Below are 17,870 nucleotides of genomic sequence, written 5' to 3' on the forward strand. Positions count from 1 at the left end.
TGAATCCACAACTAGTGACTGCAACTTTTCCTTTACCCCACACAGAAGATCTTTTGACAAACTGTGCCCGGGTAAATATTTTTTGAGTAAATATTTTTTGAAGTTGGACCTAGCAGATGCGTACTTGCAAATACCGGTGGACGAAGAATCCCAGCGTGTTTTGGTGGTTAACACGCATCTTGGTTTGTATCAATTCAAATGACTGCCATTCAGGTGTGCATCCGCCCCTGCATTGTTTCAGCAATATCTACAAACTGTTTGTGTGTCGGTCCCTACTGCAGCAAACTATCTGGACGATATTGTGATCTCTGGAAAGACGGAAGGAGAACATTTAGCCAATCTCAGAACATTATTTCAGGTCTTGCGACAAAATGGTCTTTGCTTGCGGAAGGACAAATGTGTGTTTTTTGCTCGTGACTTACCCTACCTGGGACATGTACTGAATGCCCAAGGCATACATCCCAGTCCAGAGCACCTCCGTGCCTTCGCTGCAGAATTTGAAGCAGCTACAGGGTGTGCTGGGCAAAATTAACTGTTATCGTCAGTATGTTCCACATGCCTCTTCCATTTCAGCTCCGCTTCATCGCTTACGCCGTAAAGGTGTTCCGTTTGTCTGGACGACGGAATGCGAACGCGCCTTTTGCCAGTTGAAATCGGCGTTGCTTTCCAATACTTGCCTTACGCCATTCGATCCCTGGAAGCCCCTTTTGTTGATGGTGGATGCATCGGATTTCAGGATTGGTGCTGTGCTTGCACACAAAGATGGTTCGCACGATCACCCTATTGCATTTGCGTCCAAATTGCTCTCGTCTGCGCAAAGAAATTATTCACAGATCGAGAAAGAAGCATTGGCTCTCGTATTTGGTGTTACAAAGTTTCATGATTTCTTGTATGGTCGTCACTTTACCATCATCACAGACCACAAACCTTTGACATCACTTTTTCATCCGACCAAGCTTGTACCTCCACGTACAGCGCAGAAATTAATTCACTGGTCTATTTTCCTTTCGCAGTACTGCTACGATATCTTGTATTGGTCCACTGCTAAGCACAGAAACGCCGATGCCTTGTCCCGTTTGCCTGTTGCTGAGGATAGAGCATTTGATTCCTCCGAACTTGCTTGCATGTTCATTGATTCAGAAACCGATGACGTGGTCGAATCGTTTCTGATTGATTTTCGTCGTCTAGCTACAGCCACAGCTGCCGACCCTGTCCTTGCTACCATTCTGCGTTTTGTTGCTACGCAATGGCCCTTGTCAAAGTCATGGATCGGGGATCCATTGGTTTGCCCTTTTTTTGCTCACCAGGAGAGACTTTTTGTACGATGTGGTGTTTTGCTGTTGCGTTCTGATAATGATCAGTCCAGGGTCGTGGTCCCACATTCGTTACAGTCCTCTGTATTACAGCTTCTCCACCAAGGACTTTGGGGTATAGTGAGAACGAAACAACTTGCTCGTCAGCACTGTACTTGGTTCGGAATCGATGCCGCGATTATGAATATGTGCTCTTTTTGCATGGTGTGTGCCGAACAACAATCAGCACCACTTCGGAAATTCTTTGCATGGCCAAAAGCCACTTCCCCTTGGCAATGCTTACACATCAATTTTGCTGGTCCATTCTGGAATGCTCGATGGTTGGTTGTGGTAGATTCATTCAGTACTTTTACTTTTGTTGTCCGGATGTCTTCCATGACGTCATCTGACACCATCCAAGCGTTATCTGCTATCTTTTGCATTGAAGGTCTTCCACAGACTATTGTTTCTGACAATGGCCCACAATTCATGTCTGCAGAATTTCAGTCATTCTGCAAGGCCAATGGTAATCAACATCTGATGTCCACGCTGTTTTCGCCACAGTCAAACGGTGCCGCTGAACGATTGGTCAGGACTTTCAAGTCACAGATGTTGAAGTTGAAAGAGTCGCATTCTCGGGAGGACACGTTATTGCTCTTTTTGTCCTCGTATCGCTCTCAGCCCTGAGATGGTCGCTCGCCGGCTGAGTTGCTCCACGGTCACCCTCATCGAACCTTGATGTCTTTGCTCCACCTGTGCATCAGGTTCCTGTGCAGTGGCAGACACCTGCTTTTGCCCCAGGCGACGTTGTCTACTACCACCACTATCAAGGTTCACGGCATTGGCTCGAAGGGCGCATTCTTCGCTGCCTCGGCCACACTATGTATCTGGTTGTGGGGGCCTCTGGTGAGGTGAGTCAGCATCTCAATCAGCTGCGCCTCTGTCGTCACATGGGATCTGCCACTCCCCGTCTGCTTTCAGTGACGGTGCCATCCGGTCAGCACCCTGGGGACCCATCTATTGGCTCGCCTCAGCCCCAGGTGTTACCGATGCTGCCTTCCATTTTGCCCAATGGCGACGCGCCGCTGCCGCCGCCTGTTCTCCCGCCGGCGACACCCGCAGTGTACGTGTCACTGCAACCACCGGGCGCCTGCCTGGGTCACGTGCCGCCGATCGCTTCCCGTGATCAGTTGTCCTCTGGCATGGAACTCTTGCCCGCTCCGGACCATATGTCATCTTCGCCCGTCGGGTGCCCCGGCCCGATGGAGGTCGACCCTTCGGCCCCTCCTGTCTCTCTGCGGGCACATACACCGCATGTTGGTGTGCACCCTGGAGCAGGTTTTCAGGCGTTTCCTAGCTCCCCACGGTCCGAATCGCAGCGCAGGGTGCGGGTGGCACAGCCTCGCCTGTTGTTAGGCTCCCCACCTCGTCGCATATGTCAACATGGGGTCCTCCCCACGGCGGGCGGAAGCCTTATGCCACAACCATATGCCGATTTGTGGGGGAGGAATGTGGTGTCACCGCCAGACACCACACTTGCTAGGTGGTAGCCTTTAAATCGGCCGCGGTCCATTAGTATACGTCGGACCCGCGTGTCGCCACTATCAGTGATTACAGACTGAGCGCCGCCACACGGCAGGTCTAGAGAGACTTCCTAGCACTCGCCTCAGTTGTACAACCGACTTTGATAGCGATGGTTCACTGACAAAATATGCTCTCATTTGCCGAGATGATAGTTAGCATAGCCTCCAGCTACGTCATTTGCTACAACCTAGCAAGGCGCCATGTTCAGTTACTATTGATATTGTGAATAATGTACAGTCAAGAGCGACGTTCAACATTTATGGATTAAAGTTAAGTATTCCGCCAGCTATGTCCGTTTTTCTAAATTCTAATTTCCTTGACCTGTTCCAGACCTCACGCCAGCCTGCGTGAGCTAAAACGCGTGCCTTTCGGCTTCCTCTAATAACACGGTGTTGGCTCTTCTGCCAACCCACAACATTTTCATCATGAAGTTTGTGGGTACCTGAACATGAAGCTGCCATTAATGGATCAGCTGTGCTACAGAAGAGGACAACTGTTTCATGAAATGGCCTCCCCGATCACCAGATATAACTCTATGTGACTTTTTTCTGTGGGGACACATTAAAGATCTGGTGTATGTACCACCTCTACCATGTGATGTAGCAGAGTTCTGGGAGAGAATATGGAAACATTGACAAGAATTCGATTACTGTATTAAAGTTAGCTGGGTGACTCATGGTTTGCATATCAAATGTTTGTAAAAAAACTTTCTGAATTTCTCTTCAAAATGCAATATTTATGATATCTGTACAATGTTTAGTTCTTGTGCAATAAATAATGGAAAGAGTTACCGGACTTTATGTACACCCTGTATATATAGTTCAGCAACAGTTGCAAGAAATGTCACCTATTAGCAGAACAAAACCTTCCGCTAATGAAATGGAAGAGTAGCAGTAAAAGTGACTGGGATTGTAAAGAATAGGGAAACTTAGGGATGAGAGTTAGTAATATGCAGCATGTATGCTTGCCTTTTGATCTAATTTGAAAGTGATACTTTTAGAAATCCTTTGTGGGCCTGTCATGGTTTTATGAGATACAAACTAAAAAGGATATTATATTTGACAAATGCTCCTTACTCAGAATACGTAAAGAGGACCCGTCAGTTCAGTGAGGTAATTTCATGGAGAAACATTCACTCTGACAATGGTTCATCGATCAGAATGACATAAAAAATACTATGAAATGGGATATCTGAAAATTCTCATAAGTGCAAATTTTATTTTCTGTGTTGCACTGTAAAACTTTATCCAATCCCTATGGAAGTCTAGAAGCACAACACACAACTTGAGCACTGCTATCTATAGCTTACCGGATTACCCAAATCAATTGAAAAAAAAAAAAGGACACTCACATGATACAATGTACTGATGAGCCATGTTGAATTTTAATCTTGTTCTTCTTGATTCTGATGTTATCAGTGCAGTTGTAGACATGGATGCAACCATCTTCAGTACCGAGCCACATGGTGGGCTGCATGCTGTCACTATCCTCTGAGGCAGGCACTGTGGCTATGCTCACTTCACTTGGTGTTGCTGTTATACTGACTGGCTCCATTGAATTGTTCTTTGGTTCTTCATCTGCCCCAACACACTCCTCTGTTTCATAGTCACCATCACTAGAAGAACTGCTGTTGTGCACATAATACAAAAAGTGTGATATGCGTATATCAGGTAATTGCACTTTTATGTAGATAAAGAAAAATATTGCCAACCAGTTATTCTTATTTATGAACATCCCATACATTTTAATACATTTTGGTAACAAATATGGTAAGTTATAAAAATTTACCTTTTCTGTTACAGGTATTAAGTTTTGGGGTACTGAGTACACTATACACAGTTAAAAGATGATAACTGCTAAATCTATGTGACAAGTATCCCAAATTCTTGCAGGAGGTAGTATGGCTCAGAACCAGAAAAAAGTCTTGTAAACATATTTTTGTAAGCAAATACATGTTGAGATACAAGACATTTTACTCATGTCAAAAATGGTCAGTGGTGTAGGCTGTCTTTCCGTTGAAATTTTTTTCTGACTTCTTATTAAATGTGTTTATCACTGCACATAGTTCTTTGACTGTAATATTGTTGTCAGAACAGACAACTGTCTCTTACATCAGCCACTTTGTCTGTATTGTTTTGAGGTTGTTCTGACATCAGAACAAGACTAATAGTTCTGCAGTGTGTGAACAAGGACAATATTGAAATGTAGTCCTTAACAAGTTGAAGGGCAAGAAAGGGAAGCAGTAGTTGTGAAGGGAGTGAGATAGCATATCCCTTGATGTTATTCAGTCTGTGCATTGAGCAAGCAAGCAGTGAAGGAAACCAGAGAGAAATAGGAGAAGGAAAATTTCAGGGAAAAGAAATAATAATTTAGAGATTTGCCAGTAACACTGATACTCTGTCAGATACATCATGGCACTTGGAAGAGCTGCTGAATGAAATGAGCAGCATCTTGAAAGGAGGATATAAGATGAATATCACCAAAAGCAAAACAAGAGTAATAGAATGTAGTCACATTAGTGTATTGTATTGTACTCTTCTATTGATCCTCTTCATTATTTGTGTACATAAATACAAACTGACAAGGGACAAGTCAGATGAGGATGAGATAAGACAACATGAATTAATGTGATGATTATATACAGGGGTTTATATACAAAAAAGCACTTACACACAATTATACTTAGTCTTTTTGATTCAAACCATGACTAAACCTCAAGAAAGACAAATGCATGGATATTCTTAACAATAACATGAAAAAGTAATAGGATGTTTACCATTCTTACCACATCATGTGATCATAGTTCATATCATAATCTCTTTTTGCACAAAAGACACAAATATTCACTAAAACATCAGACTCTGCTTATCAATTTATAACAATTAATATAGTATTAAAAAGTTCCTAGTTCTTGAATTGTTTATGTGACCATAGCTTAGAACTGCAGTATTTTGTATAAAAGGCACAAATTTGAAAATTAAAAGAAATTTACAACTTATACAATATCATGATGAAAATGTGTGAATGATATTCTAGGTCTTTATGCTAACAGTTCAGGTGATACTGAGGGAATTAGATTAGCAAATGAGACTCTAAAAGTAGTACACGAGTTTTGCTATTTGGTCAGCAAAGTAACCGATGATGGCTGAAGTAGAGTGCATATAAATTGTAGACTGGCAATAACAAGGTAAGCACTTCTGCAAAAAGAGGAATTGGTTAGTATCTAATACAAATTTAAGTTTTAGGAAGCCTTTCTGAAGATATTTTTCTGGAATGTAGCCTTTTACAGAAGTAAAATATGGTTGAGAAGCAATTCAGACAGGAAGAGAAGAGAAGCTATTGAAATAAAACATAATCAATAGGGCTGGTTTCAAAATTGGAAGATTTACAAAGGTTGCAGTTGCAAACATCAAAGCATCTGTAGTGAGTGCACTGAAAAACAGAATCAAGTCTGCAGTATATTTCTCAGCCTGTCAAAGGCTGTGTGTTTCATAGACTTCTGTTAGGAAAATGAAACCATTATTGCATATGAGGCAGAGCAATAAATACTATCAAGTCATTTATTAAAAAATGCGCAAAATGTGTAGCTTTAAACATAAAAAAGGTAAGAGGTTGGAAAATGTGCTTTCAACATTCAAAGAGGTAAAATATGGTGAACCACAAGGTTCAGTATTGGGACCATTACTATTTATTCTGCGTTTAAAGGACATGCCAGAAGCTTTAAATGAAACAGTGATCATATATGCTGATAATATGTCTCTAGTAATTAGCAGTGAATCTAAAAATGACCTATAGATGACATGTTTAGAGAACAGTAGGGCATACAAATATTTTGGGGTGTGCAAGATCTTTTATAAATGGAATTAAAACAACTTTCATGAGTATACAAGCAAATAAGGCAGTCTACATCTACATCTACATCTACATCTACATTTACATTTATACTCCGCAAGCCACCCAACGGTGTGTGGCGGAGGGCACTTTACATGCCACTGTCATTACCTCCCTTTCCTGTTCCAGTCGCATATGGTTCGCGGGAAGAACGACTGTCTGAAAGCCTCCGTGTGCGCTCGAATCTCTCTAATTTTACATTCGTGATCTCCTCGGGAGGTATAAGTAGGGGGAAGCAATATATTCAATACCTCATCCAGAAACGCACCCTCTCGAAACCTGGCGAGCAAGCTACACCTCGATGCAGAGCGCCTCTCTTGCAGAGTCTGCCACTTGAGTTTATTAAACATCTCCGTAACGCTATCACGGTTACCAAATAACCCTGTGACGAAACGCGCCACTCTTCTTTGGATCTTCTCTATCTCCTCCGTCAAACCAATCTGGTACAGATCCCACACTGATGAGCACTACTCAAGTATAGGTCGAACGAGTGTTTTGTAAGCCACCTCCTTTGTTTATGGACTACATTTTCTAAGCACTCTCCCAATGAATCTCAACCTGGTACCCGCCTTACCAACAATTAATTTTATATGATCATTCCACTTCAAATCGTTCTGCACGCATACTCCCAGATATTTTACAGAAGTAACTGATACCAGTGTTTGTTCCACTATCATATAATCATACAATAAAGGATCCTTCTTTCTATGTATTCGCAATACATTACATTTGTCTATGTTAAGGGACAGTTGCCACTCCCTGCACCAAGTGCCTATCCGCTGCAGATCTTCCTGCATTTCGCTACAATTTTCTAGTGCTGCAACTTCTCTGTATACTACAGCATCATCCGCGAAAAGCCGCATGGAACTTCCGACACTATCTACTAGGTCATTTATATATATTGTGAAAAGCAATGGTCCCATAACACTCCCCTGGGCACGCCAGAGGTTACTTTAACGTCTGTAGACGTCTCTCCATTGATAACAACATGCTGTGTTCTGTTTGCTAAAAACTCTTCAATCCAGCCACACAGCTGGTCTGATATTCCGTAGGCTCTTACTTTGTTTATCAGGTGACAGTGCGGAACTGTATCGAATGCCTTCCGGAAGTCAAGAAAAATAGCATCTACCTGGGAGCCTGTATCTAATATTTTCTGGGTCTCATGAACAAATAAAGCGACTTGGGTCTCACACGATCGCTGTTTCCGGAATCCATGTTGATTCCTACATAGTAGATTCTGGGTTTCCAAAAACCACATGATACTCGAGCAAAAAACATGTTCTAAAATTCTACAACAGGTCGACGTCAGAGATAGAGGTCTATAGTTTTGCGCATCTGCTCGACGACCCTTCTTGAAGACTGGGACTACCTGTGCTCTTTTCCAATCATTTGGAACCCTCCGTTCCTCTAGAGACTTGCGGTACACGGCTGTTAGAAGGGGGGCAAGTTCTTTCGCGTACTCTGTGTAGAATCGAATTGGTATCCCGTCAGGTCCAGTGGACTTTCCTCTATTGAGTGATTCCAGTTGCTTTTCTATTCCTTGGACACTTATTTCGATGTCAGCCATTTTTTCGTTTGTGTGAGGATTTAGAGAAGGAACTGCAGTGCGGTCTTCCTCTGTGAAACAGCTTTGGAAAAAGGTGTTTAGTATTCCAGCTTTACGCGTGTCATCCTCTGTTTCAATGCCATCATCACCCCGTAGTGTCTGGATATGCTGTTTCGAGCCACTTACTGATTTAACGTAAGACCAGAACTTCCTAGGATTTTCTGTCAAGTCGGTACATAGAATTTTACTTTCGAATTCAATGAACGCTTCACGCATAGCCCTCCTTACGCTAACTTTGACATCGTTTAGCTTCTGTTTGTCTGAGAGGTTTTGGCTGCGTTTAAACTTGGAGTGAAGCTCTCTTTGCTTTCGCAGTAGTTTCCTAACTTTGTTGTTGTACCACGGTGGGTTTTTCCCATCCCTCACAGTTTTACTCGGCACGTACCTGTCTAAAACGCATTTTACAATTGCCTTGAACTTTTTCCATAAACACTCAACATTGTCAGTGTCGGAACAGAAATTTTCGTTTTGATCTGTTAGGTAGTCTGAAATCTGCCTTCTATTACTCTTGCTAAACAGATAAACCGTCCTCCCTTTTTTTATATTCCTATTAACTTCCATATTCAGGGATTCTGCAATGGCCTTATGATCACTGATTCCCTGTTCTGTACATACAGAGTTGAAAAGTTCGGGTCTGTTTGTTATCAGTAGGTCCAAGATGTTATCTCCACGAGTCGGTTCTCTGTTTAATTGCTCGAGGTAATTTTCGGATAGTGCACTCAGTATAATGTCACTCGATGCTCTGTCCCTACCACCCGTCCTAAACATCTGAGTGTGCCAGTCTATATCTGGTAAATTGAAATCTCCACCTAAGATGATCTTGATATCAACCTCAGGTAGTTAAGTACTTCAGAAGTTTGTGGCACTTTATAGCGCTTGTATGTTGTGAGTTTAGTGGTACTTATAAGTGACTTCTCTGACTTCCATCTTCATCTTCGCCATGAACTTCTAAGTTGTATGCTTTTAGTTATCTGTCTTTACCAAGTGCTTTTGGACTTTAATGTTCATGAATAAAAAATAATTCTGTATTTTCAAAAGCTACATGCACTTATTTATGTGTCTAAACCAAGAGGTCACATAATTGGTGAGCCCATTTTAAGAACTTTTGTGCCTTCAGCACAGCATTTTTCACAAATGGCAGAAATATGTATGAACATAATGAATGACAGAAACAGGTTATTCCACACCATTGTTGACAAAATTAATAAACTACATGACAATGTACAGATTTTGGAGCAGTCTCTCTCTCTCTCACTCTCTCTCTCTCTCTCTCTCTCTCTCTCTCTCTCTCTCTCTCTCTCTGCTATTCTGAATGTGAACCCTATCCATTACAACAAAAACAGTGTTAATTCTGCAACACTCACATATTACAGCATAGTGAACATTTTTTTTCTGAAGCAGAAGACTTTAAACCAGAGTTAAAGACTCTCTTGGCTCAGATAAGTATTCCTGGTTCACAACAAGGTGTAACAAGGTGTACAACAAGGTGTAACAACAAGCTCTATAACAAAACTGCAACCACAGTTTGAAGTAATGAGATATCAGTCGATCAGTTCCAGCAGTTCTTCCATGCCACATTCACAGTTTAATGCAATGAGTTATTCATCTACCAGATCCAGTAGTTCATCTGCACTGCACCTGCAATTATTGGCCCCACTATTTATACACACCAAACAGCAAACTTGGTTTGTGGTGATGGAGAACATATTCTGGCAGCTACAAGTAAACAATGACTGTGAGAAATTTACTTTGATGGCAAGCAATTTGGTCCAACAAACTACAGCATTGGTGTTGAACATTACTGTGCCCTGGCTGCCAGAGAGAGCATACAACAAGCTGAAACAAGTTGGTTTCTTGCTCCATGAAATCAACCAACCTCAGTGTTGGACAAGTAATATATCAGAAGAAACATGATGAAAAGGCCCCATCAGAGTTCTGGTGACCTCTACACAAGCTAATAGGTGGCTCCAGAGTTCGCAATGGTTTATTACTATACATTTTGCAGCAACAACTACAGGCACAAGTGCAAAAAGCATTGTCAATATGCCCCAATACATCACATGAAAAATTGTTGCAGCTTACTGATAAAGTATACACAATGCTCGAGCCACTCACAAGAGTTGCCATGACAACATTCAACACTGTTGCACTCACCAGCAAAACCTGACATATTCCTACTAGCTCATGTGAGGAGATAGTTCTATACTGTGCAGCTGTCATGACACAACATTTGCCCAGTGTTTCTGAGGAAATATGAAGCTTATGAACTGCAGTGGAAGCCTGACAGGAAGATTTACATGGAACAGCAACAGCGGGTTGCTGACAGTCCAATCAAGGACCAATGAAACCTGGCCACAAAAATAACAATGACAAAAAAATAGCATCAGCTGCAAATGCTGGTATGACAAACATTTTGGCCAACATGCTGCAAAGTGCACTTCATCGTGCAGTTACTCAGACAGTCAGGGTGTTCACAGTAGAAGTGCAGTGTCTACACACAATCCTCAACAGCCATTTCGACATACACATTTCACTGCATCAAAAAGAATTTGCATAGCAGACAAGAATACAGGTACAAAATTTCTGAAAGATACTGGCTCTAACATCAGAATGCTGCCTGCCAGCTATGCACAAGACAACAAATAGGATGTTTAAGTGTGGTTGAAAGCAGGTAACACATCCATTATGAGCACTTACACCCACAATGTTCACCTTTGAAACTGGTCTTTCTAATCGTTTCACTTGGGCATTAATACTCATAAATGTCTCTGACCCTAGTTTGGGCACCAACTTCCCCACACACTTTTTGCTAGAAGTTAGCCTGCACGGAGAACACTTACTGAAGATAGTCAACAAAACTGCAATATCAGGGACTACAGATTGCCTTGCTTTTAGTGCATTACACAGAACTGACAATGCATATGCCTCTGAGAAATACATCCACATCTCACTCAGACAACCCATTTCAGTGTGTGCACACAGAGTTGCATCAAACCACACTTTCAGGATGGTCAACTAATCCCTACCTACAGCCTGCAGACACATCACCACCACAGTTGGCAGCTTCTACACTGACCCACACAAGAGTCAGTCTCCAGATCAAGTCTAACATCAAGACAGTCTGGGTGCTAGGTTCTATCGCTGGAGAGTGTGTGTGCGAGGGGGAGGGGGGGGGGCAGGTGGGGTGGGGGGGGGGCACTGTGTGGCAGTGATAAATTCTTATGCCTGTGTGTCATCAGCTTAGTGGTCCTTATAGGTGACTTTTCTGATGTGTATTTTTATCTTTGCTGTTCCCTTGTAAGTTTTATACTTTTAGTTATCTGTCTTTACTGAATTATCTTGTATTTTAACATGTGTGAATAAAAGTTAATTCTGTACATTAGAAAGCTATGTGCAGCTATTTATGTGGATAAACTAAGTGCCCACAAGTTCATTGTAGAATTGATGGTGGGGACTTTCATGTCATAGGATGATAATCTATTCAAAAAGTAGCACAAATATATTTCTCCTTAGATAAATATCACAAATTGTCCATTATGACACTTTACCAAAAAATATTAATGGTCTTACTCATTCACAAATCTCATACAGTCTACCTATGTGGGGCAGTGCAGCTAATATACACATATGTAGATTATTTAAACTGTAAAAGTATGTGCGCTGTAAATCTATCACCAAGGCATTTCCACAAAAATAGATCCTTAAAAATAAATTGTACAGCTGAACAAAAATAAACATATTCATAGCACTAGGTGTAAGTAACTGCACATAGTTTTTGAATGTACAGAACTAACTTTTATCCATCAACCCTAAACTATGCAACATTAAGTGACAAAGATCTTGAAATAGCCAAATTGTATATTACAACCAGTATCAGGAACTTAAAAACTCCTTCTACATTTACACAGGAAGTAAGATATCACCTTGTCTCAGCTTGTTGTTATCATGGAAGGGAGATCTTGGAACAAAGCATAGAAAATCCTTAATTAAGATATCCATCTATAAATCCCATACAAAATCACTTGATGTTGTGCTGACAACTGCATGTATGCGCAGCTATATATTTGCAACTCTGCCTGAAACTGTTTTGTGTGTGTGTGTGTATGTGTGTGTGTGTGTGTGTGTGTGTGTGTGTATGTGTATGTGTGTGTGTGTGTGTGTGTGTTCATGCAGAAAACTGTTTTTATTTCATATGGTGTGAAATTTAAATTTGCACTGTTTTATCACAAATGCATGAAAAATTGTGTGGATTTTTTGTTTTTATGCAACTGCCAAACATTTTTAAGCACATTCCTGTATATACTGATGTAACCAATATCACTAGAAAAAGAGATCAAAAAATGAAAAATAAATAAATTTGTTGCTACAGAATGATGCTGAAGATTAGATGACGAGCTCACTTAATTAATGACAAGACACTGAACTGAAGTGGGGAGAGAAGAAATTCATTGCACAATTTGATTAAAAGAAGGGATCAGTTGATAGAAGACATTCTCAAACATCAAGGAATCATCAGTTTAGTATTGGAGGGAAGTGTGGAGGATAAAACAGCAGAGGGAAACTAAGATACGTAGGTTGCAGTAACATCAACATTTATTCAGATCGCAGTATGAAGTTTTTCTGCATCTGCATATACATCTATACCCCAAAAGCTAAATTGTGGTGTGGGGTGGAGGATACTTCATGTACTAATGTCACTTCCTTCCTTTCCTATTCTAGTAGTGAATAGTTTTCAGGAATAATGACTGCCTGTAAGGCTCCATGTGTGCTTGAATGTCTCTAATTTTATTTTCATGGTCTTTTCACAAGATATACACAGGAGGAAGCACTGTATTTGTTCACTCTTCTAGGAATATACACTCTCAGAGCAATAAACCACTTTGCAATGCAGAATGCCTCTCTTGCAGTGTCTGACACTGGAGCTGGTTGATTATATCTGTGATTCTACAATAATGTTGGAAGCTGAAGAAATGAATTAAAATCTGTGCCGCAGCTAGGACTCAAAACTAGGTCTTTCATACTTACTAAGCAGATACGCTGACCATTACACCACTGCAGCACTATGGTCAACATAACTGCATGAACTGTACAAGTCGATTGCCCTCCCAACACAAACTCAGCAGTTAGACTGGGATGAGGTGTACAAGGAACCAAATTCTAATTTAAAATATAACTTATTTCATGATACATTTGTAAGAGAATTTGAAAACTGTTTCCCCAAGAAAATAGTTAAATCTAATTATAAGAAATCATGCAAAAAACCTTGGCTTGCTGAAGGAATAAAAATATCTTGTAACCACAAAAGGGAACTGTATCTAACAACAAGAAAGAGTAATGACCCAGAAACAGCCAAATATTGTAAAAACTACTGTGCTACATTAAGAAAGGTTATTAAAAAGTCCAGAAACATGTGCATCACATCTCACATTAATACCACTGATAACAAAATCAAAACAATTTGGAATATTGTTACAAGGGAGACAGGGCAACAAAGAGTACAGGATGATGGCATTACCATCAAATCAAATGGAAACTTGACAAACAACAAGCAGGAATTCAAAAACATTTTGAATAATCATTTTTTAAATGTTGTAGGGAAAATGGGATCTAAATGTTCATTAGAAGAAGCAAGGCAGTTAACGGAAGAGGCCTTACCCACACAATTTGATACAATTGAAATTCCACCCACCTCTCCTTCTGAAATTAGGAAGATAATAAACTGTCTCAAGAATAAAAGCTCACATGGAATTGGTGGCATTTCCAACACGATAATAAAAGCTTGTTCCCAAGAAATAAGTGGGATTCTTAGCCACATGTGTAATAGTTCTCTGAAGCAGAGTATTTTCCCAGATAGACTAAAGTATGCCACTGTTAAACCACTGCATAAAAAAGGGGATACATCTGATGTCAACAACTACCACCCAATCTCTCTTCTGATTGCCTTATCAAAAATTATTGAAAAAGTAATGTATTGTAGAGTAGCTTCACACCTTTGTAAAAATAAAGTTTTAACAAAATGTCATTTTGTTTTCCAGAAGGGTTTTTTGACAGAAGATGCTATATATATACTTTCACTAATTTGGGATTTTTTGTGATCTTTCACAGGCTTTTGATTACGTAAATCATGGAATACTTCTAGATAAGCTCAAGTACTGTGGTATGAATGGGACAGTGCTAAAATGGTTTAAATCATACCTAACTGGAAGAGTGCAGAAAGTTGTAATAACCAGTTCACATAATATGCAAAAAACTGGTGATTTCTCAAACTGGGGAACGATCAAGAATGGGGTGCCACAAAGTTCGGTCTTGGGTCCTCTTCTGTTCTTAATATATATTAATGACTTGCCATTCTATACTCACGAAGGTGCAAAGCTGGTACTTTTTGCCGATGATACAAGTATAGCTATCATACTCAACAGACAAGAATTAACTGGTGAAATTGTAAGAGTGCAGAAAGTTGAAATAAGCAGTTCACATAATATGCAAAAAACTGGTGATTTCTCAAACTGGGGAACGATCAAGAATGGGGTGCCACAAAGTTCGGTCTTGGGTCCTCTTCTGATCTTAATATATATTAATGACTTGCCATTCTATACTCACGAAGGTGCAAAGCTGGTACTTTTTGCCGATGATACAAGTATAGCTATCATACTCAACAGACAAGAAGTAACTGGTGAAATTGTAAATGAAGTTTTTTCAGAAAATCATTAAGTGGTTCTCTGCAAACAGGCTCTCATTAAACTTTGATAAAACACAGCATATACAGTTCCACACAGTAAATGGAATGACACCATTAATAAATATAGTCTTCGATCAGAAATCGGTAGCTAAGGTAGAATATTCAAAATGTCTAGGTGTATGCATTGATGAGGGGTTGAACTGGAAAAAACACACTGAGTATCTGCTGAAACATTTGAGTTCAGCTACTTATGCTATTAAGGTCGTTGCAAATTTTGGCGATATACATCTCAGTAAATTAGCTTACCATGCCTATTTTCATTCTCTGCTCTCATATGGCATCATATTCTGGGGTAACTCATCATTGAGTAAAAGAGTGTTCATTGCACAAAAGCATGTAATCAGAATAATTGCTGTAGCTCATCCAAGATCATCCTGCAGACACTTATTTAAAGAGCTAGAGATCTTCACTGTAGCCTATGAAATTTGTTATTAACAATCTGAACGAATTCAAAAGTAATAGCAGTGTACATGGCTACAGCACTAGGAGAAAGTATGATCTTCACCACTCAAGGCTAAATCTAACTTTGGCTCAGAAGGAGGTAAATTATGCTGCCACAAAAGTCTTTGGTCACTTACCTAATAGCATCAAAAGTCTGACAGATAGCCATATAACATTTAAAAGAATTTCTTAATGGCAACGCCTTTCACTCATTAGATGAATTTTTGGATATAGTAAGTGGGTAATTTCCCTAACCCCCCCCCCCCCCCCTCCCCCTACTCAAAAAAATTTATAAATATTAATTGTCATGTAATATTTTGTGTAATGTAATATCTTGTATAGACACATTTTATTAACCTGACACATTCCACATCATTACGAAGTGTCGTATTCATGATCTATGGAACAAGTACTAATCTAATCTACTCCAATTCACATCTTCAGCTTATTAATCCCTTACATTGTCATTATTACCAGTGACACTGTAAGGGAAAAATAAACTGAAGATGTGAATTGGGTTTTGTGTTGGGGAGGGCATTCGATTTGGGTAGTTTGTGCAGCTCTGTTGCCCATAGTTCTGTAGTAATGTAATGGTCAACATATCTACCTAGTAAGCAAGAGAGACCTGGGCTTGTAGTCCTGGCTGCAGCACAAATTTTAATTCATTTCTTCAGCTTCCAACATTATCGCAGATAAAGATGAGGCTTAAATGTCTCAGGGAAAACTTAATTATAAGGTCTATAAGATCTCTGTGATTATTCTGTGCTTACTAAATGAATCTATGATGAAATGTGCCACTCTTCTTTGAATCTTCTCTATTTCCTCTATCAGCCTTACATGGTATGGATCCCATACTGACAAGCAGTATTCAAGTATTGGTCCGATGAATGTTTGGTGAGTTACTTCATTTGTTGATGGACTACATTTCCTGAGGATCTTTCAATGAATCTCAGTCTAGTATCTGCATTATTTGTAGTTAATTTCTTGTTGTCATTCCACTTCAAACTGCTCACTCCTAGATATTTTATAGAAGTAATTGTTTCCAATGATTGTTCTACAGTAGTGTAATCATACAATAAGGGTTCTTTCACTCTATGTATTTCTTTACATTACATTTGTTTATGTTGAGAGTAAATTGTCACTCCCTAGGATTATACCAGATCTCTTGCAAAACACCCACTTATTTAAGCAAGTGTAATAACTTTTCCACAAAAAAGTAACACCAGTGAAGTAGGATTAGTTATCAAGAGTATTTTTGATAATTCGAGTTCAGGACATCGCATTTAATTCACTACCTTTACTGTGGAACACTTCTTTAATTCATAAAAAACAGTTTGTTCTCAATGTGTTATTATAGTTGTAAATTCCATTACTAGATACACTATATGAAGTGTGTTCAAAAAGAAAAAGAACTTCTGAAATATCACACCAACCATCAGAGAGAGCATGCTGCAGCTACTGAGTGCACCTAGCAGCAGATTTAGACAATTAGCAAGCAAACCACAGCTGCTGAAGTAAGCTTGTGTACAGCCTGCTCATTGGATTAATGCAATGAAGGAGCTTGGAGAACAATGTGTGTGTCCATGTGCGAAATTCTGCTACAAACTCAGCAAGATGTTCAGAGAGACATTTAAAATTCTTAGACAAGAATACTGGGAGGACTGTATGAGTTACATGCAGTAGTATGAGTAGTTTAAATGTTTACAACAGGGCAGAATGACAGTCTGTGACAATTCCAAGTCTGGATGTCCTGCCATCTCAATAAATGATGGTCATGTGGATAGCGTTCATGCTGTGATTAACAGAAATCATTGTTTAATTGTTTGGAAGTTGGTGAGGAGGTGGACATCAGCATAGGATCATGCCATCAAATTTAGAGTGAAAAACTTGAGATGCACTGTGTCAGTGCAAAATTCGTACTGCGTTTGTTGACTGAAGATCAGATACAGACCCATGTTGAAATGTGCAAGGAACTGCTTGCCACTGTTAATGAAAAATGAACACTTTCTTGAGAACATCATAACAGTTGGTAAGACATGGGTGTATGCTGAAACAAAGGTGCAGTCATCACAATGTGTGGGCAAAGGGTCCAAAAAAACCATGCATCAGGTGGTAAAATATCAAGGTGACATTGGTTGTGTTTTTTGACTACAAAGGCATTATCCATCATGAATTTGTGCCATGTGATCATATGGTAAACAAGGAAGGCTACTAGGGAATCCTAGTGTGCATGAGGGATGCTGTGTGCAGGAAGAGGCCTGAATTGTGGAAAAACCAGAGTTGGATAAGGTATCATGACAATCCACCAGCTCACGTG

At 40.1% G+C, this 17,870-nt stretch overlaps 1 protein-coding gene across 3 annotated transcripts in view; it reads right to left on the bottom strand.

The window, feature by feature from the left end:
* LOC126470192 (rho guanine nucleotide exchange factor 17) overlaps nucleotides 1-17,870 on the bottom strand; it is a 649,655-nt gene that overhangs the window by 55,224 nt on the left and 576,561 nt on the right. The window contains exon 13 of one of the 3 annotated variants that reach the window (XM_050097851.1): nucleotides 4,228-4,503. The exons of 1 other annotated variant lie outside the window; for it this stretch is intronic. In XM_050097851.1, the coding sequence (XP_049953808.1) occupies nucleotides 4,228-4,503 (276 nt within the window). The remainder of the gene's footprint in view (nucleotides 1-4,227; nucleotides 4,504-17,870) is intronic. One more of the 3 variants, XM_050097850.1, reaches the window with a different exon arrangement.

This window comes from Schistocerca serialis, chromosome 3 (assembly GCF_023864345.2).
Source record: "Schistocerca serialis cubense isolate TAMUIC-IGC-003099 chromosome 3, iqSchSeri2.2, whole genome shotgun sequence".
In the NCBI taxonomy this organism is placed as follows: domain Eukaryota; kingdom Metazoa; phylum Arthropoda; class Insecta; order Orthoptera; family Acrididae; genus Schistocerca; species Schistocerca serialis.